This window comes from Nerophis ophidion, linkage group LG05 (assembly GCF_033978795.1).
Source record: "Nerophis ophidion isolate RoL-2023_Sa linkage group LG05, RoL_Noph_v1.0, whole genome shotgun sequence".
NCBI classification, from domain to species: Eukaryota; Metazoa; Chordata; class Actinopteri; order Syngnathiformes; family Syngnathidae; genus Nerophis; species Nerophis ophidion.
The window spans coordinates 48,128,277-48,150,096 of record NC_084615.1 but is presented as its reverse complement, the minus strand read 5'-3'; the positions used below and the strand labels follow the sequence as shown (position 1 = coordinate 48,150,096).

General features: G+C 41.2%; 1 protein-coding gene across 1 annotated transcript in view; it reads right to left on the bottom strand.

The window, feature by feature from the left end:
* The window catches only part of ehd3 (EH-domain containing 3), a 31,853-nt gene extending 13,461 nt beyond the window's left edge, over positions 1–18,392 (bottom strand). The window contains exons 1-3 of the mRNA XM_061901203.1: positions 17,456–18,392; positions 7,286–7,462; positions 1,879–1,976 (exon numbers count right to left, since the gene is read on the bottom strand). Of these exons, the coding sequence (XP_061757187.1) occupies positions 1,879–1,976; positions 7,286–7,462; positions 17,456–17,682 (502 nt within the window). The 5' untranslated portion in view covers positions 17,683–18,392. The remainder of the gene's footprint in view (positions 1–1,878; positions 1,977–7,285; positions 7,463–17,455) is intronic.
* Positions 18,393–21,820: the final 3,428 nt, after the last annotated feature.

Genomic DNA, 21,820 nt, shown 5'->3' with positions numbered 1-21,820 from the left:
TATTTTAGAAACAAAGAAACACAACTTTTTAAAATGTATTTCTATGTTGTGATTTAAGATATATACAGTAGCTAGCATATACATTAATTACATTAGGATATTTAGCTTAAAAAGGTCATATTATGCAAAACCCACTTTTTGCCTGTAGGCAACTATTTTTGTGTATTTCAGATCCCCATATGTGCTGCAAACGTAAAATCTAACCATGGAGGCATTGAGGAGATTTTCAAAAAACATTTTTCTCTTCTTCCAAACAAGCCAGTTGGCCGCGAAACCTCAGCAGGAACCCACCATTTTTAGTTCCTGTATCGGCAGTTGTAAACCAAATGAAAATGCTTTAATATTGTTTGTATTAAAAAACGCGCTAACCTTTCGTTTGTAGTGGCAATTTACCTTCTCTGAATATTGGACGATAGGCCCAGTAAGACACATGGAGCTTGGCTCAGAAACTTGCCTCGGTCCGATCAAAAACATACAGAAGGATTTACCCAACACGACTACACTTAATCGCAGGGACTGTTCTCAAGTACCTACTAATATGGTACAGTAAGTCCAATAACAGTAGATGTCAATTTGTAATGATACATTAACATAAAGCATCCTCCTGACCATTGATATTAGCAAATAGCAAGTAGTGCACTGGCACATGTCATTACAGAGTCAAGGTTTAGCATACATTGTTTGAGTTTTACATTACATACAAACAGTCTTTTTTGTCTGCACTGCACTATGTAACTATTACTAGATAACTAGATTGACAAATGTTAGTGATATAGCATGTGTGGCACTTGGTGATTTATTTGGATTAACTAAGTGCCACACATTAGCTTAACTTGACATCATATAGATGAGATGAACAGGCTATGTATGATGCTATATTATTGCATGGATGTACAAGTAGAGAGACAGGCATTGTGCTAACACATCGCCTGTAAACTTATAGCTTTATGGACTGTAAGGTGCTGAAAAAGAATACTATTAACCAACCTTTGAGATGCTTTCATCTCCTTGGTTCTGATTTTTTTTCTTCTTTACATTCCTCTCGCTGCAGGTCAGACTCTGGCTCGTACATGCACGCTTGGATGATAAAATCCTACGGCATTAATTATGATGTAATATGCTGAAAGAATATATTTTCACCAAGAAATTGATTAACGTTCACCCCGACTTAAGCTGAAAAACTTATTCGGGTGTTACCATTTAGTGGTCAATTGTACGAAATATGTACTGTACTGTGCAATCTACTAATTAAGGTTTCAATAAATCAATCAATCAAAGTCGATACAAAAGTTCACTATTAAAACTACATTGAGGTGGAAAAGCGTGGAGGATATCTTTTGCATGTAAGATTGCATTGTATTTGTAGACACTCTAAAAGAGGCTTAAAGATGGTCTTTGAAGCAAAATGTATGCCAAAATTGGACCTAGGTACCACCATTACATGTTATGTAGACCACAAGGAAGTGTTTTAAATGTATATTAAAAAAAACTTTATTTTTTATTTCAAAGTGTCACTGAGCACACACAACTCTTCATTACTTCATTATTACTTTTATTTCATCAGCAACCTTGATTTTGTAACTTGGCAAAAAGTTGTGCACATGAGTGGACATATTGACCATGACTGTGTGGCCAGAGAGCGTGCACGGTCAAAGCTCATCTTTTGGCCGCCACTTCCTGTTCTTTGCAGGCAAAGAGAGGCGTAATCCTCCTGATGGTGGCGGACACCAGCATAAACACTGAAATGCTGACAATGTTGCTCAGTATTCAATGAGACTGGACTGTTGTTGCTGTGTACGTCCATTGAACACACGCACGCACACATACGTACATGCACGCACACACACGTACAGCAGGAGGTAAGAGAGAGTACTTTACCTCGGCTGATTCTCTGTTTCTCTCCTGACAGGATCCCTGGGGTGTCAATCACACTGATGCTCTCCAGCACTGGGTTAGGCAGCTGGGCGCACACAAACCTGTGTAAGATCACACACATGCACGCACAGTGAAAAGTGTGAAAACAAAATTCACCTAGCAGTCAGCTGAACAAATAGAAATACACAGTATTGTGCACACTTAGGAAAACATAGGTCATAGACAACCACAACGTAACCCACCAAACCGCCTCCCTTCTGAGGTTATTCCTTGATCCGAACTCAAGAAGGAGATCCTAAGAAATGTTAAATACATACTAAAGTCCTGGGGCCTCCAGGTCTGTGTGAGCACACTTTGAGGAAAAAAAATAACATTTCTATCAGTAGAAAGTGCAGCTACGTAAGCCCCAAAATAACATTTTGAAAATCAAGACTAAATTTCCTACAATTGGGTGCATTTCTACACTATATTTTACCTTTTTTATTATCATCGACCAACCTCTTATGGCTGTCTTTTTGACACTTACAGTATATGTCACATGTAATGTACCGAATATTTTTTTGTTTTTTAATAGATGATCTACTAACAGGGCTTCACGGTGGAAGAGGGGTTAGTGCGTCTGCCTCACAATACAAAGGTCCTGCAGTCTTGGGTTCAAATCCAGGCTCGGGATCTTTCTGTGTGGAGTTTGCATGTTCTCCCCGTGAATGCGTGGGTTCCCTCCGGGTACTCCGGCTTCCTCCCACCTCCAAAGACATGCACCTGGGGATAGGTTGATTGGCAACACTAAAAAATGGTCCCTAGTGTGTGAATGTGAGTGTGAATGTTGTCTGTCTGTGTTGGCCCTGCGATGAGGTGGCGACTTGTCCAGGGTGTACCCCGCCTTCCGCCCGATTGTAGCTGAGATAGGCGCCAGCGCCCCCCGCGACCCCAAAAAGGGAATAAGCGGTAGAAAATGGATGGATGGATGGATCTACTAACACTGCGATGAGGTAGCGACTTGTCTAGGGTGCACCCTGCCTACCAGCCGAATGCAGCTGAGATAGGCTCCAGCGACCCCAAAAGGGACAAGCAGTAGAAGATGGATGGATGGATGGATCTACAAACCCCAATTCTAGAGGAGTTGGGAAATTGTGTTGGATGTAGATAAACAAAATACAATGATTTGTAAATCAGTTTCATATTCAGTTGAATCTGCTACAAAGACTAAATATTTGATGTTCAAACTGATAAACATTTTTTGTTGTTGCAAATAATCATTAACTTTAGAATTTGATGCCAGCAACATGTGACAAAGAAGTTGGGAAAAGTGGCAATAAATACTGATAAAGTTGAGGAATGCTCATCAAACACTTATTTTGAATATCCCACAGGTGTGCAGGCTAATTGGGAACAGGTGGGTGCCTTGATTGGGCATAATAACAGCTTCCCAAAGGAAAGGATGGGGCGAGGTACACCCCTTTGTCCACAACTGCGTGAGCAACTAGTCTAACAGTTTAAGAACATCCATCCATCCATCCATCATCTTCCGCTTATCCGAGGTCGGGTCGCGGGGGCAGCAGCCTAAGCAGGGAAGCCCAGACTTCCCTATCTCCAGCCACTTCGTCTAGCTCTTCCCGGGGGATCCCGAGGCGTTCCCAGGCCAGCCGGGAGACATAGTCTTCCCAACGTGTCCTGGGTCTTCCCCGTGGCCTCCTACCAGCTGGACGTGCCCTAAACACCTCCCTAGGGAGGCGTTCGGGAGGCATCCTGACCAGATGCCCGAACCACCTCATCTGGCTCCTCTCGATGTGAAGGAGCAGCGGCTTTACTTTGAGTTCCTCCCGGATGGCAGAGCTTCTCACCCTATCTCTAAGGGAGAGCCCCGCCACCCGGCGGAGGAAACTCATTTCGGCCGCTTGTACCCGTGATCTTATCCTTTCGGTCATGACCCAAAGCTCATGACCATAGGTGAGGATGGGAACGTAGATCGACCGGTAAATTGAGAGCTTTGCCTTCCGGCTCAGCTCCTTCTTCACCACAACGGATCGATACAACGTCCGCATTACTGAAGACGCCGCACAACGTTTCTAAAAGTGCAATTGCAAGAAATGTAGGGATTTCAACATCTACGGTCCATAATATCATCAAAGTTTCAGAAAATCTGGAGAAATCACTCCACGTAAGCGGCATGTCCGGAAACCAACATTGAATGACTGTGACCTTCGATCCCTCATACGGCACTGTATCAAACACAGACATCAATCTCTAAAGGATATCACCCATTGGCTCAGGAACACTTCAGAAAACCACTGTCACTAGATACAGTTTGTCGCTGAATCTATTAGTGCAAGTTAAAGCTCTACTATGCAAAGCGAAAGCCATTTATCAACCACATCCACAAATGCCACCGGCTTCTCTGGGCCCGAGATTATCTAAGATGGACTGATGCAAAGTGGAAAAGTGTTCTGTGGTCTGAAGAGTCCACATTTCAAATTGTTTTTGGAAATATTCGACATCGTATCATCCGGACCAAAGGGGAAGCGAACCATCCAGACTGTTATCGACGCAAAGTTCTAAAGCCATCATCTGTGATGGTATGGGGGTGTATTAGTGCCCAAGGCATGGGTAACTTACACATCTTTGAAGGCACAATTTAATGCTGAAAGGTACATAAAGGTTTTTGGAATATATAAATATATAAATGTATGTATATACATTTCATTTATCATTATTATAACTAACAGGGTGTGAGAGTCCATAGTTTGGAGACCACTGTTCTATAGTTTCAGGCTTTTTATTTTAGTTGAAAAGAAAATCAGTTCACAGTTTCCCATTATCTATTTCCCTGCGGCAAATCTTACATTTCGCAAAACAGGTTTATCAATCTTGTCAAACAAAAGACTTAGTTGTGTTTTATCAAAACATTTTTCCAGCCAAGCTTTGCGCCAGGGGTTTTTTACTCCCTCGTCAACTTTCGTAACATTAGAATTCCAGTTAACTTTCGCCATGTTCGTCCTTTGTTTGGGTTGAGCTCGCAACCTTGCATACTCACTTACTACCAACAGTACTGTGATACTGCCTCACAATCCAAACACTCCCCCTTTCCCCTTGTCTTAGCCCTAAACACTTGGTTTTGCGCGTTCACATCAATCACGTGGTGTCTGATTTCTCCCTCAGTTAAGGGGAAGGGTCAAGTTTAAGGTCCACAAATCCCTTGAAACCAAGTGACCTCAGATACCTCCCGAGATATCGAGTGCTGTACAGCGAACAAATGAATCACAAGAGTGTATGTCCAAAAAATGGATATAATAATAGTAGACCTAGCCAAAACCTACATATAACTTCCCTCATTGAAACACATTTTACATGCTGTAAGCTGAAGCACTAGAACTTTCATATTTCACAAAAAATGTTCTCTTCTCAACCGTCATCTTCTTAATGAAGACACACAAAAGAAAAAGAGGCCAAACAAAGTCGAAAATCGAGTGCGACAGTATCTTAAAGTAAACAAACATTTGTCGCAGGGTTGATGACGACGCAAGACTCAAGTGTATTTTCAACACTTTGCCATGGGGCTAGATCTTAAGCACCAAAGGGGAGGTTTAAGACAAAAGGGGAATAGGTAAGAGGGAAAATTTGGATTGAGCTTAAGGGCATGTCCTAACAGTAACGTTTACGAAAAATAAATGTGATTGGATTTGTGCGTGCACACACTTTCCATCCATCCATTTTCTACCGCTTATTCCCTTTTGGGGTCGCGGGGGGCGCTGGCGCCTATCTCAGCTACAATCGGGCGGAAGGCGGGGTACACCCTGGACAAGTCGCCACCTCATCGCAGGGCCAACACAGATAGACAGACAACATTCACACTCACATTCACACACTAGGGCCAATTTAGTGTTGCCAATCAACCTATCACCAGGTGCATGTCTTTGGAAGCCGGAGTACCCGGAGGGAACCCACGCATTCACGGGGAGAACATGCAAACTCCACACAGAAAGATCCCGAGCCCGGATTTGAACCCAGGACTGCAGGACCTTCGTATTGTGAGGCAGACGCACTAACCCCTCTCCCACCGTGAAGCCCGTGCACACACTTTATTAGATCAAAACATTTTCTTGCATTTGTAGTTTTCTGTAGCCTATTTTTAGTAGGAAATACAAGCAACTCTTAATACATGAGGCTCCTGCTCTACTAAAGGTTTGCGTGTACTAAAACACGTGCAAGCTTGTTAGCAGATGCAAAGCTGGTTTACTAAATGTGTGCTCAATAAGAAACATGAATATGCAGAATATATGCTGATTCTCAGAAAACCCAAAGTACTGGGAGGAGAAGATGCAAATATAATTACTGTATTTAGTACAAACCGTGTGATTTATCAAAAATAAAACTCAACAGCATGCGTTATTTTGTGTCTTTATTTAGAATGTCTGAAAAGTATGTGCAATCTGACCCCGAAAGGGAATAAGCGGTAGAAAATGGATGGATGGATATGTGCAATCTGACATACACGTAGCTACACACGTGGCTGTGAGAAAGGAGATAGTGCTCCAGCTCCATCCTACTATGCTTGCCAACATTTTGTATAGACTATCAAAAATTAAAATATTAGAAATACTGTCTATTCAGCAATATACTTCTATAATTGTATAGCTGCATTCTAGATGGAAAGGGGCTGATTAAAACAATTGTTTCTTGATGTCGACAGGTGAAAGAAAAATAAAAGAACCCAAGCAAAGCCGAACGTAGCTGTTGTGTAGCAGCTATATCCTAGTTGGCTATACGTTGCTCACAATGTTTACCTTTTGTAAAATACTTGACTGCAATACGAGAAAAGACCAACTTTATTGGATTTTTGCTTATTGATTATTGCTTTTTGGAAGACATTACATGTTAACTGGCTGTTGTGCTTTGCACAAGTAAACACACTGCAGGACTGCTTGTATCAGACATTATATCGGATGCAAGGCAGTCGATACTTATTTTTTGCCGATATCAAACCGATCGGGGCACACTAGCTTTTTACTGCACCACGTTCCTATGAAGTGAGCATAAAATGTATTGATGCAAATACTGAATTAAATTATCTGACCCCAGCTCCCTTCTGGATTTCATAGAAAGATGTGAGTGTTGAACTTAAAACGACTTGGATGGAGAGCGCTACAAAACAAATAAAAACATGTCTTCCATTCATTTGAGCGAGGACAACACTTTGTCACAAAAGCAAAAGTGAATTTAGAATTAGTTTTCTTTTCAAGTGTGGTATTACAAACACACGCACATGCAATACACATGACACAGACTGACCGGTGGAGGGAAATTCAATCACACAGGAATGTAGAACCATGCTGTGGATTCTCACTTTCTCGCTCTTTCCACCTCCTTCCCTCCATAAATGGGCGTCAGAATGAGGAGGAAGAAGGCGTACCTGTTGAGGAAGGCATTCCCAAAAGCGTTCAGCTTTCTAAAGGGTTTCTTGGGGTCCACGACCAGGGCGTTGCCAGGCACCACGCCCTCGTTGTCGGCGTGCATCACTGCGATGAAGGAATCTGTGGTGGGTTCGGGGCCGATGCGCATGCCGGGAAAATCCTGCTCCAACAGGTAGCTGTGGGCGGAGTGAGGCGTTCAATGACCAGATGTTGCAGATAAGACAACGTGAAAACTATTAAAACAACGTTCCAAAGTCATCAACAAGCAGTGCAGTTGATTTCAGGCAGTTTTCAGCACCCTTCGCTTGTCTTTTGTTTTAATAACCACTTATGTAGTCTACATTCAAGTATATGTCATTCACAATATCTAATATCCAATTTTACCTCAACTTAATATGTGTAATGACAGTTTTACTGAGCTCGTGTCTCATTACTGATTTTTCCAGTCACGTGACGCTTGTTGCTAAGCAGAATTTGTGGGAAGGGATTTGGTTTTGCAGCATCCTTGACTGATTGATTGAAACTTTTATTAGTAGATTGCACAGTTCAGTACATATTCCGTACAATTGACCACTAAATGGTAACACCCGAAAAAGTTTTTCAACTTGTTTAAGTCGGGGTCCACGTTAATGAATTAATCTACGGTTTCAAAATGTGTGTAAACAAAAAATCATGGCTGACTGCTACAATAAGCTTGTATGTGACAAAGACGATTATCATTTTTCGTAAATAATACACCAATTACCATGCATAAACTATTTTATAGTCTATTTAATTCATATATTTGTATACAAATATAGTTGCCTTTATCTGCCTTCGACAGTTGTTTCTGCCCATAGTCAGCAGTGCAGGGGAGTTTGTCTACTATTTTAATGCAGGAAATAACCAGGCATTGACTCAAGCTCTGCTTTACAATGTCACAGATTATGTTGGAATTCATGTATCACTGAACCACAGTTCCCCAATGCGGGCAGCACTCATGCAGCTCCAAACCATTACATAGCTTGACTGTAGGCACGACACAACTATCTTGCTACTCACATGCGTAATTTATCCACTTCATAATGTCACAATACATGCTGGAATACACACGGCATGCTCCTCAAGGAACCTGAACTCCTCCAGTACTAGCAGCATTTGTGCACGCTGCCGCTGCCACTGCCTATCTTGACTGTAGACATGAGACATTTATCTTGCAACTCACTTGTGTTGTTTATCTGCTTCACAATGTCACAGTACATGTTGGAATACATCCAACAGGCCCCTCAGTGAACCGCAGCTTCTCAACACCCGCAGCATTTGAGCATCCCCGAACTGTGAAACTACCACAACCATGTTTGACTGTATCTTGTACCCAAGGGTGTTGTTTATTTGCTTTACAATGTCTAAGTCAGTAGTGAAATACACTCAATATACCCCTCAATGAATTGCAGCTCCTCCAGTACCGACAGCATTTGTACACGCTAAGACCACCATGCTTGACTGTAGGCACGACACAATTATCTTGCAACCAGTTTGTGTTGTGTGTCTGCTTCACAGTGTGACAGTGCATGTTGGAATACTTTCAATAAGCACCTCACTGAACCAGAGCTTCTCCAGTACCAGCAGCACTCGTGCAAGCTACCACCACCATACTTGACTGTAGGCATGACACAACTATCTTGAAATAACTGTGTGTTGACAGTCCATCTATACATGCAGTATACTGACTACTCTAAAATATACCCAAGTTAACTTTCTATATTACACTGAGAGTTAAGTCTTTCCTTGGTAACCTGGGACAGATGGCTCCTGGTGGCTTTAAAGGTTATGTCTAATCCCTAGTAGAAAATCCCAATTGAAACTAATGCTCTTTAGTGACAAGATGTTTTAAGTCAAAGAATAAAAGTCCGTAAACAAACCAAAGCGCAGTTAAAATGCATCGCTTTAAACAATCTCATCTGTGTGGTTTCCCTTCAGTCCACAGCAAAAAAATATTTGAAAGAACTCCACTCTGTGTGTTTAGATGTGCTGCTGCTGCTGATGCAATAAAAACATCTTAGAAAACTCTCATGGCTTTGGCGGGTTATGTAAACTACAATTATTTCTTTATTTTATTATTCTTTGTTGCAGAGGGGACATTAAAACACTGTTCAAGAATGTTTCAGATTGTTTTGTATGATTAAAATACAATAAAATATTTCTTTTTGCAAATATATATTAATACAAATAAGTATATGTCAGAAATGCGGCAAGTTCAGTGTTGGGTTCTTTTAGAGGACATTTAAAACAATTTCTACTGAAAATATATATACATACACTTGTGGTCAAAAGTTTACATAGACTTGTAAACAACAATGCCATGGCTGTCTTGAGGTTTGTAAAGAACATATAATGTCATGGCTGTAATGAGCTTCTAAAAATTTCTACAACTCTTATTTTTTTGTGATAGAGTGATTGGAGCACATACTTGTTGGTCACAAAAAACATACATGAAGTTTGGTTCTTAAATGCATTTATTATGGGTCTACAGAAAATGTGACCAAATCTGCTTGGACAAAAGTTTACATACAGCAATGTTAATATTTGGTTACATGTTCCTTGTTTCACTGCAATAGGGCGCTTTTGGTAGCCATCCGCAAGCTTCTGGCAAGCTTCTGGTTGCATATTTGACAAAGGGACGGCGTGGCGCAGTGGGAGAGTGGCCGTGCGCAACCCGAGGGGCCCTGGTTCAAATCCCACCTAGTACCAACCTCGTCACGTCCGTTGTGTCCTGAGCAAGACACTTCACCCTTTCTCCTGATGGGTGCTGGTTGGCGCCTTGCATGGCAGCTCCCTCCATCAGTGTGTGAATGTGTGTGTGAATGGGTAAATGTGGAAGTAGTGTCAAAGCGCTTTGAGTACCTTGAAGGTAGAAAAGCGCTATACAAGTACAACCTATTTATTTATATTATTTAAAGTTGGTGCAGTTCAACAAAATTTGTTGGTTTTTTGACATGGACTTGTTTCTTCAGCGTTGTCCACACGTTTAAGTCAGGACTTTGGGAAAGCCATTCAAAAATCTTAATTGTAGTCATTCCTTTACCACTTTTGACGTGTGTTTGAGGTCATTGTCCTGTTGGAACACCCAATTGCGCCCAAGACCCAACCTTTTAGGTTGTCTTGAAGAATTTCGAGGTAATCTTCCTTTTTCATTGTCCCATTTAGCGGGGTGTATAATATAAGCAGTAAGAGTCATGGATGCATTGCATTCTGGGTAATTGTTATGTTGCATTTATAATGTGTTACAGAGCTGATTTTCTCCAGAAATGTGTTTGTCATTCTTGTTTGGTGTGGGTTCACAGTGTGGCGCATATTAGTAAGAGTGTTAAAGTTCTTTATATCACAACCTTCAGTGTAACCGGTGTGGCTGATGAACAAGACCCCTGGTTTACACAATAGTACAAACAAACAAAAAACTCTGTACTGTGTAATTTCATTATATATTTCAAAAGGGTTTTGTGGCCCCCGTTGGCGTTGTGTAATGGGTCAAAATGGCTCTTTGCGTGGTAAAGGTTGCCAACCCTGCTGCCTCCGCCATTTTGAAAATTACGACAGGGGAAGCGTCGCTCGTGACGTCACGAATTTGACCCGGTGGTAATAGTAAGCATGCGCTAATAATTTTGGGAAGCAAGTTAGACCCGTCAGTAGTTCAAGGCAGGCACACATTAACATGCCCGGTGGCAATTCAAGGAAATATGGTACCTCTACATTCTTCAGGACAACCTAAAATCATCAGCCCGGAGGTTGGGTCTTTGGCGCAGTTGGGTGTTCCAACAGGACAATGACCCCAAACACACATCAAAAGTGGTAAAGGTACGGCTAAATTAGGCTAGAATTAAGGTTTTGGATTGGTCTTCCCAAAGTCCTGACTTAAACGTGTGGGCGATGCTGAAGAAACAAGTCTATGTCAGAAAACCAACAAATTTAGCTGAACTGCACCAATTTTGTCAAGAGGAGTGGTCAAAAATTCAACCAGAAGCTTGCCAGAAACTTGTGGATGTCGACCAAAAGCGCCTTATTGCAGTAACACTTGCCAAGATACATGTAACCAAATATTAACTTTGCTGTATGTATACTTTTGACCGAGCAGATTTGGTCACATTTTCAGTAGACCCATAATAAATTCATAAAATAACCAAACTTCATGAATATTTTCAGTGACCAACAAGTACATGCTCCAAACACTCTATCACAAAAAAATAAGAGTTGTAGAAATTATTGGAAAATCAAGACAGCCATGGCATTATGTTCTTTACAAGTGTATATGTATTTATACATTCATATCATGTTATTTTTTTTTTGTTAGTTAAATTGGTAAACACTTTTTTTTTTTTTTTTTTAAATAAGTCATGTGCTTGAACTGATATTTTAATTCAAAGAAATATCTGAAAATTTAACTACGCAAAAATTGAAGACACTATATTAGAAACTTGTTTTATTTTATAAGTTTTATATTGCCATTCATTTCATTTCCCCTACTTCCACAGTCTATTTTTACAGACTAAGGTTACCTGAAATTATTTTTTTGTCTAATAATTTATCCGGAGTACAAGTTGTACATCATGTCTAACATGTAAACACTGGCCTGCGTGTGACTTACGACCTTAAAGCCAAGGGATTGCTGTCAGCATTTTAAGTGCTAACAGTTGTAAGGATGGTCGTCATTTTTAACGTCAATACCATAAACACTTTGCTGAAGAGCAAGCGGTGCCTGGTGGAGCCATCACCAGCATCCTGCCGACACGTTGTGTAAGAACAACGCACACGTACGGCTGCGTACCACCTTAAAAGTGTTTGATAATACCTCACATTTATCACTTTTCCTTCCCTTCTCAGTTTGTGTTCTGCTACAAATTAAGCTTTCAACCCCAAAAAGATTCACTGGAATGCAACAATGGAGAGATATCTGCTAGGACTGCTGTTAATGTAACAATTCAAAACCTCAATTTATCACTTCTACTTTGATAAATTGATGCTTTTTTAGGTGTTGGCGCCAAGACAACCAAAAAAAAGTTACCAATAAATTTTAACTGTTAGCTGACAGGCCAATGTCAAAAACAATTATAAGATCACTTTTTGAAGTAGAAAAATACATTTTGGGAGTAATGGCGTGAAAAACCTGAAAAGCCGAAGGCAAACAGAAATGCTAGCAGTTAAAACGTTAGCCAGACAACGTCACCAAAATATGCGACTCTTCGGTCCAAGAATCGATCTTGAATTGAATCGTGGGACACCCAAAGATTCGCAGCCCTAATATTAATATATATATATATATATATATAAATATAAATATAAATATATATATATATATATATATATATATATATATATATATATATATATATATATATATATATATATATATTATAAAAAGTATTTAGTCAACCGATTGTGCAAGTTCTCCCACTTAAAATGATGACAGAGGTCTGTAATTTTCATCATAGGTTCACTTCAACTGTGAGAGACAGAATGTGGAAAAAAAATCCAGGAATTCACATTGTAGGGATTTTAAATAATTTATTTGTAAATTATGGTGAAAAATAAGTATTTGGTCAACCATTCAAAGCTCTCACTGATGGAGGGAGGTTTTGGCTCAAAATCTCACGATACATGGCCCCATTCATTCTTTCCTTAACACGGATCAGTCATCCTGTCTCCTTAGCAGAAAAACAGCCCCCAAGCATGATGTTTCCACCCCCATGCTTCACAGTAGGTATGGTGTTCTTGGGATGCAACTCAGTATTCTTCTTCCTCCAAACACGACGAGTTGAGTTTATACCAAAATGGATACATGGATGATACAGCAGAGTATTGGGAGAATGTCATGTGGTCGGATTAATCCAAAATATTACTTTTTTGGTATAAACTCAACTCGTCGTGTTTGGAGGAAGAAGAATACTGAGTTGCATCCCAAGAACACCATACCTACTGTGAAGCATGGGGGTGGAAACATCATGCTTGGGGGCTGTTTTTCTGCTAATGAGACAGGACGACTGATCCGTGTTAAGGAAAGAATGAATGGGGCCATGTATCGTGAGATTTTGAGCCAAAACCTCCTTCCATCAGTGAGAGCTTTGAATGGTTGACCAAATACTTATTTTCCACCATAATTTACAAATAAATTCTTTAAAATTCCAACAATGTGTATTCCTGGATTTTTTTCACATTCTGTCTCTCACAGTTGAAGTGTACCCATGATGAAAATTACAGACCTGTCATCATTTTAAGTGGGAGAACTTGCACAATCGGTGGCTGACTAAATACTTTTTTTGCCCCACTGTATATATATATATATATATATATATATATATATATATATATATATATGTATATATGTATATATATATATATATATATATGTATATATATATGTATATATATATATATATATATATATATATATGTATGTATATATATAAAATATTGGACTCTGAGGTGTATATCTGCAAAAATAGTTCCAAGACTAGCAAAACAACCTTAACATGCTAGCCTATGCAGGTACTGTTTACACCATCCATAGATGGGTGGATGGTGTATAGCTGCAACATGTTGGCATGCTAACAGTTACCATGAATTGATTAACGTGGACCTAGAATTAAACAAGTTGAAAAACCTATTGGGGTGTTACCATTTAGTGGTCAATTGTACAGAATATGTACTGAACTGTGCAATCTACTAATAAAAGTTTCAATTAATCAATCAATGTGTTAAGTAACAAAAATATTTGTCTTTGAGATGTATTCCTGTTAAAATACATAAAAAGCTAGCATGTAAACATTATGTGCCTGCTTTCCAGGTAATTTTGCAGTTATACATCATAAATTCTTTCATCCATTAATTAATGTGTCAAAACACAAAATTTTTGACTCTTAGGCGTATACTTGTAAAAATAGGTTAAAAGTTAGCATGCAAGCCTTTGTGGGTATAAGCCATCCAGGGACGGATGGATGGTGTATGCCTGCAAAATTACCAAAAAAGCTAGGATGCTAACAGTTAGCATGGGTCAAGTAGCAAAATATTGACTCTGAGGTATACCTGCAAAAAATAGCTCAAAAGCTCGAACATGACTTACATGATCAAGGAGCATTCTGACTTTGGAACTATTTGAACCGGTGGAGAAATGTGGACGTATTAAACAATTAAAAAAATTTAACATAGAATAAGCGTTATGGAAAAGTGGGAAAACCTGAATTTATTTGGATACCAAAGAATAAACTGAATGTCCTGAATAGGTGGAATGTTTAGTGGTTGAATGGTTGAAAAATGGGAGCAGTTTTTTGAAAAAAAAAAAATAAAAATTAAAATAAATAAATGGTGGAAACAGTTATACTGAAAAGCGGGAATTTGGGGAGAAGGAGGACTTTTTGGAACTTTGAAAATTCTTAAGTTTAGATGTCATAAAATATTTGAATGTGTTGATGGTGGAATGTTTTGAATTGGTTGAGAAAAGTGACATTTCAAAAATGGTCTTAATTTTGAATGGGAATAAATGTACACAAAAATGTGGTCATTTTTGTAAAATAAAAAAATGGTAGAGCGTGTCAAAATTTTTGTTTAAAAGTGGAATAGTTTGTGTGGGAGCGGAGACGGACAAAAAAGGCGAGAATATTAATTTGAATACTACATTTGTGAATGTTGTTTCCTCTTTAAAAAAATATTAACTAACCTTAATATCTATTTTAAGTAATATTGCTTTGCATTTCCCAGTCAGTAGAGCTGTGGCTTGCTGTAGAAAGACTGCACTCCTTTACAGTGAGGAAGGAGAACTGTCACTGTATGACATCACCTGCAATTTGTAGTTTGATTAGCAAGAAAAACAATGTCACATTGTTGCTGAAGACCAAATTAGACAGGCTGTGGAAAGTCCAAATGCTTAGTAAATGTTTCTGCAAACATATGAGCGACGTGTTGACAATCTGAAACGAGTACTCTCCATAACTCACAAGACAGGCTCATGGCAGCCTCATGTCAGGTTTTTGCCCTGCATTTGATCAGAAAATGCGCAAATTCTGAAATTTTTCCTTAAAATGTTTAAAATGATTGGAATTATACATAAAGTACATAGGGGTCGGCGTGGCGAAGTTGGGAGAGTGGCCGTGCCAGCAATCTGAGGGATACTGGTTCAATCCCCACCTTCTACCATCCGAGTCACGTACGTAGTGTCCTTCAGCAAGACACTTCACCCTTGCTCCTGATGGGCCTGGTTAGCACCTTGCATGGCAGCTCCCACCATCAGTGTGTGTGAATGGGTGAATGTGGAAGTAGTGTCAAAGCGCTTTGGGCTCCTTAAAAAGGGGTAGAAAAGCGCTATACAAGTACAACCATTTATTTACCATTTACAACACAATTCAATTCATTTGATGGGACCATTATTCTTTTTTTTTTTCTTTTCATCTCTCTCCCCATACAGTACATCCCTGCGTCCAGGCTATAATTAAAGCATTTACGGTATTTGTACAATTTTGTAATGACATTTGTAAAGAAATACACCTGAAAGTGATGGAATGATTAGCACGAGAGCGGTTGTTGTGACCGAAGGTTAACTCGGCATTTTGGAAATTCCTCACTGTCGCGTTACAATGTCACTGCTCAGTATGCTGACTGGTGGCAGGCGGGTTGGGGGGCAGGGGGGCGGCGTTCAAGGGGATTTTGGCAGGGTGCTAGTAAAGGAGGAATGAAGAGAGAGAGAGAAAGAAAGAGAAGGAAGGAGTAGGGAAGACGACAATCAGGAAGTCACTAAGAGCATCCTCTCTGTCTTCAAACCACTAATTAAGCTGCCTTTGCGAGTGCGTGCATGTGTCAAGAGGCCTGACACCAATCTGCTAATATTGTATCTTCCTGTTACACGACCCCTATGTGCGTTCTTCGGCTATAGGAATGATGGAAACTGATTTGATATATCCCAGGGTCAAACCCCTGTCATGGTGAAACCTGTATTAGCCCTACAGGACATGCTTAAAGTAACTTTTTGACATTTTTAACAGCCCAAAATAGTGTGGAAAGACGTTAATTCCTGATGTTCCAAGTGACAAACATACATAACGACCACCGCGTGTGCCTCTGAGGGAAGTCTCTTTGTGAAGACTAAGTACGGCTGACGTGATATGGAAAACGCAACAAAAATATGCAATCTAGCTTTGATAACAAGCATGTCTCTTCACACTGGTTCACATGACTTAAAGTTGAAAAGTTAAAGTACCATTAATAATCACACACACACACACTAAGTGTGGTGAATTTACTCTCTGCATTTGACCCATCCCCATGTGTGCCCCCTGGGAGGTGAGGGGAGCAGTGAGCAGCAGCGGTGGCCAATGCTGAGTGCCAACCTGGGAGGTAATAGGTCCCATTTTTATAGTGTTTGGTATGACGCGGCCGGGGTCTGAACTCACGACCTACCGATCTCAGGGCAGACACTCTAACCACTTCCCTCCACACTTACACAGTTTCTGGGGGTTAAAAAAAGCGAAAGAAAAATCCATTAACCTCCAAAATTAGTTTTTCAGTGCTCTTGTGTTTAAACACAGAGGGCTTTAATACTGCAGAGAAGCTTCTCTCAAGTGCAATTCCCCAAACATCCTGCTTAGGGTCATTTCGAATAGACATAATTAAAATGTCCATTTTGGTGACATTTCTAAGACTTCCTGCGCTTTTAGGGACCGTCACACATCCGGCAAAATGTTGATCTTAATATATGTATATACACATTTTACATTAAAAATCTGTCAGTTCAGTTATAAAATATATGGTGTGTTTTTTCTCTGAAAATTGAAAAACAGTACAACTTTTATTTTTACAGTAAAAATTCTGGCTGCCAGTTTCTTAAGAGTAAAATCCACTGTTGTTGTTTTTATAGCGCATTACTGTAAATAGAAAAACGGCCCCACCTTTATTTTGATTTTTATGATAAAATTCTGGCAACAGAGCTGCCAGGTTTAGTTTTTTTTAACTGTGAAATCTACTGATTTTTGTTGTTGTTGCTTGTGGGATTTGTGCCCTGAAAGCCAACAAACTATAAAATATTGAAAAAAAAAAAAAAAGAAATAGCTGCCTTTAAGGTACTCCACTGGACACTTTACTGATGATACACAATTCTACATTTACAAAGATAACACGAAAGAGTGTGTGTGCATGGGATTTCTTCTCACCGTATGAAGCTGGTCTTGCCCGTGGAGTACTGACCCACCAGCAGGACCATGGGCTTGTTGTCAAAGTCTGCATCCTCCAAGGCCGGGGAATGGAACTCATGGAACTTGTAGCTGTCCTCGAGGGGCAGCAGCTTAGTCTTGTAGAGCTTCTTCAGGCCTTCGCTGACCGTCTGGAAGACTTCAGGCTCCTTCTTTCTGCGGTCATCGCTTCCCAGCCAGCTGAACATGGTGGAGGCTCTTCTACTTCTTCTTGGCTTTTTCTGCAGGAGTCCTAATCTTTGAGGTCAAGGGTGCGGCTCCTCATATAAGAGGCATTAAAAAAGTAAAAACTCTGATCAAACAAAGCACTAAATTATTTAACTGCAGTCACTTCAAAGGTTTGTTTTACTCTTTATCTCTATTTTGGTCTATTTATGCTAGATCATATCTGGAATAGAACATCAACTAAATGACTCACTGTTGTTTAATTGGTGCAGGTTGTGGTTCTAAGATGTAATTCGGATGCTGTTTTGAAAAAAAAAAAACTACTCATAAACCAGATTGTGTTGTTAATTAGAGACAATAAACTAATTGCATTTCCTTTACCCGGGTTCTTCCAGAACGTAATGATCAAAAAATGACTTTTGCTCTTCAATTTGATTCCAAACCAAATATTGTTGAATAATAACGCTAACGGGCCGAGGGCGAGCAGAGGAATCCCGTCAATGATGCTCCGCCAAGCTCCGCTATCCTTTCAAACAAAGCTGGAAGCAATCAAGATGCTCACAGGCCGAACGATTATTTTAATCGTTTAGGATAAAAGTTAAAGAGGACATAAACACCCGCAAGATGAGCCGTTGGCGAGTGAGAGCAGCTGGTATATCCTCTCCTCAGCAGCTCTTATTTAAATGCCGACTCGCTGCTGCGAAACCCGAGCCCCACCGGAAGTGGACCACAGGCGGCCAATGGTCCCTCCCAGTGATGCGGCAGCTGGGTGGAGCTGAGAGAGAGGTGCGCTATCTAGAGGCGAAAAGGCACGTTACATGAATGTAACAGCAATATTGATGGTTTTCAATGCGCGCTATGCAAGATTTGGAATATGTCTAATATTAAACAACATACCGATTATTTCAGTAAAAAAAAAAAAAAATCAAATAAATAAATATATAATACATTAAATACTTTTTGTTTGCATTTTCTTAAGTTTTGTTCCCATCTCTTCAAGTTTGGATATTGGCTAAAAATAAAAATTAAAACATTTTGTTTGCTTTTTTAAAAGAAAAAATTAAATCCACATAATTGATTTTTTTACAAATAATTTATTTTGATTTCCTAGTGTGTGAATGTTGTCCGTCTATCTGTGTTGGCCCTGCGATGAAGTGGCGACTTGTCCAGGTTGTACTACGCCTTCCGCCCAAATGCACCTGAGATAGGCTCCAGCACCCCCCGCGACGCTGAACGGGACAAGCGGTAGAAAATGGATGGATGGTTGGATTTCATGAAAGCACGGTGGAACAGGCGGTTGGTGCATGTGCCTCACAATACGAAGGTCCTGAATTCAATCCCGGTCCAGGGATCTTTCTGTGTGGAGTTTGCATGTCCTCCCCGTGACTGCGTGGGTTCCCTCCGGGTACTCCGGCTTTGTCCCACCTCCAAATACATGCACCTGGAGAGGTTGATTGGCAACACAAAATTTACCTTAGTGTGTGAAAGTGAGTGTGAATGTTGTCTGTCAATCTGTGTTGGCCGTGTGATGAGGTGGCGACTTTTCCAGGGTGTACGCCATCTTCCACTCGAATTCAGCCGAGACAAGCTTCAGCACCCCCTCTGTCCCCCAAAGGGACAAGCGGTATAAAATGGATGGATGAATGTATTGTGAAAGCTGTTTTTTCAGAACTTGCAGTAAATGTCCAGCCAAAAATATTTTGGATATGTGATAAACAGGATGAAAGATATGCATAGGCGCCAAAATGTCTACCTGGCAACAGTGGTAAATTAAGACAATACATTAATAACATACTTAACAGGGGTATCCTGACTCCCGATACAACTTATTTACTTAAGACACAATTCCAAGATTGGAGCCTTGAGAATTGGCCTATACCGAAATTGAGGCGATAAGATATCAACAGGAATCGTACAAAATTGTATTACTTTGTAGTGTGGAAGGTTAGAAAAGATTTGATCAAGTGAAATTAGTCAAACGAAGAAAAATGGTGGGCATATAAAATACTAACTTATTTACTATCAACCGTCTGGAGTGGGCTTACGCTGTCTTTAAATTGAAGTGGTAAATTGTTTTAGGCAACATCGAGTGGCCACAATAATTCATGACATTAAGCTCACGACGCAGTAGGTTGAATGATGCTGCCACGTTTGTTTCTAACAGGCTTCTGCCGCGGAGAATTTGTCTGTGTAAGTATTATGCAACTATAAGTATTTGATACTTGTTTATATTGACAAATGTGCTGTTTTAGACTGAAATGTTGTTCAATAAAAGACAAGTGTGCATGTGTGTCTGGCATTATTTTTTTCTCTGCTTTTGGCGATCGTGTGCATTATGTGCATATTCAAAAGACACAATTATCTACTTCCAGATGGCTTCGAAGCGATTCTGGACCACCATCCGCCGCCTCAGGAAGGGGAAGCAGTGCACTGTCAACACCGTGTATGGTGCGGATGGTTTCTGCTGACCTCAACTGCGGATGTTGTGGATCGGTGGAGGGAATACTTCAAAGACCTCCTCTATCCCACCAACACGTCTTCTTATGAGGAAGCAGTGCCTGGGGAATCTGTGGTGGGCTCTGCCGTTTCTGGGGCTGAGGTTGCTGAGGTAGTTAAAAAGCTCCTCGGTGGCAAGGCCCCGGGGGTGGATGAGATCTGTCCGGAGTTCCTAAAGGCTCTGGATGCTGTGGGGCTGTCTTGGTTGACAAGACTCTGCAGCATCGCGTGGACATCGGGGGCGGTACCTGTGGATTGGCAGACCGGGGTGGTGGTTCCTCTCTTTAAGAAGGGGAACCGGAGGGTGTGTTCCAACTATCGTGGGATCACACTCCTCAGCCTTCCCGGTAAGGTCTATTCAGGCGTACTGGAGAGGAGGCTACGCCGGATAGTCGAACCTCGGATTCAGGAGGAACAGTGTGGTTTTCGTCCTGGTTGTGGAACTGTGGACCAGCTCTACACTCTCAGCAGGGTCCTTTAGGGTGCATGGGAGTTTGCCCAACCAGTCTACATGTGCTTTGTAGACTTGGAGAAGGCATTCGACCGTGTCCCTCGGGAAGTTCTGTGGGGAGTGCTCAGAGAGTATGGGGTAACGGACTGTCTGATTGTGGCGATCCGTTCTCTGTACGATCAGTGTCAGAGCTTGGTCCGCATTGCCGGCAGTAAGTCGGACACGTTTCCAGTGAGGGTTGGACTCCGCCAAGGCTGCCCTTTGTCACCGACTCTGTTCATAACTTTTATAGACAGAGTTTCTAGGTGCAGTCTGGCCAGTATCTTCAGCTCTCACTGGATCGTTCGCAGCCGAGTGTGAAGCGACTGGGATGAGAATCAGCACCTCCAAGTCAGAGTCCATGGTTCTCGCCCAGAAAAGGGTGGGGTGCCATCTGCGAGTTGGGGAGGAGACCCTGCCCCAAGTGGAGGAGTTTGAGTACCTAGGAGTCTTGTTCACTAGAGGGGGAAGAGTGGATCGTGAGATCGACAGGCGGATCGGTGCGGCGTCTTCAGTAATGCGGACGCTGTATCTATCTGTTGTGGTGAAGAAGGAGCTGAGCCGAAAGGCAAAGCTCTTAATTTACCGGTTGATCTGCGTTCCCATCTTCACCTATGGTCATGAGCTTTGGGTTATGACCGAAAGGACAAGATCACGGGTACAAGTGGCCGAAATGAGTTTCCTTCGCCGGGTGGCGGGGCACTCCCTTAGAGATAGGGTGAGAAGCTCTGCCATCCGGGAGGAGCTCAAAGTAAAGCCGCTGCTCCTCCACATCGAAAAGAGCCAGATGAGGTGGTTTGGGCATCTGGTCAGGATGCAACCCGAACGCCTTCCTAGACCCAGGATACGTTGGGAAGACTATGTCTCCCGACTGGCCTGGGAACGCCTCGGGATCCCCCGGGATGAGCTGGAGGAAGTGGCTGGGGAGAGAAGGGTCTGGGCCTCCCTGCTTAGGCTGCTGCCCCCACGACCCGACCTCGGATAAGCGAAAGAAGATGGATGGATGGATGGATGGACAATTATCTACAAACCCAATTGTTGTTCTAAAACTGTTTGACAGTTTGCTTACAAATTGGTGACCCTCACCCCATCCTTGTTTGTGAAGTACTTAGCATTTCATGGAAGCTGCTTTTATACCCAATCCTGGCACCCACCTGTTCCCAATTAGTCTGCAC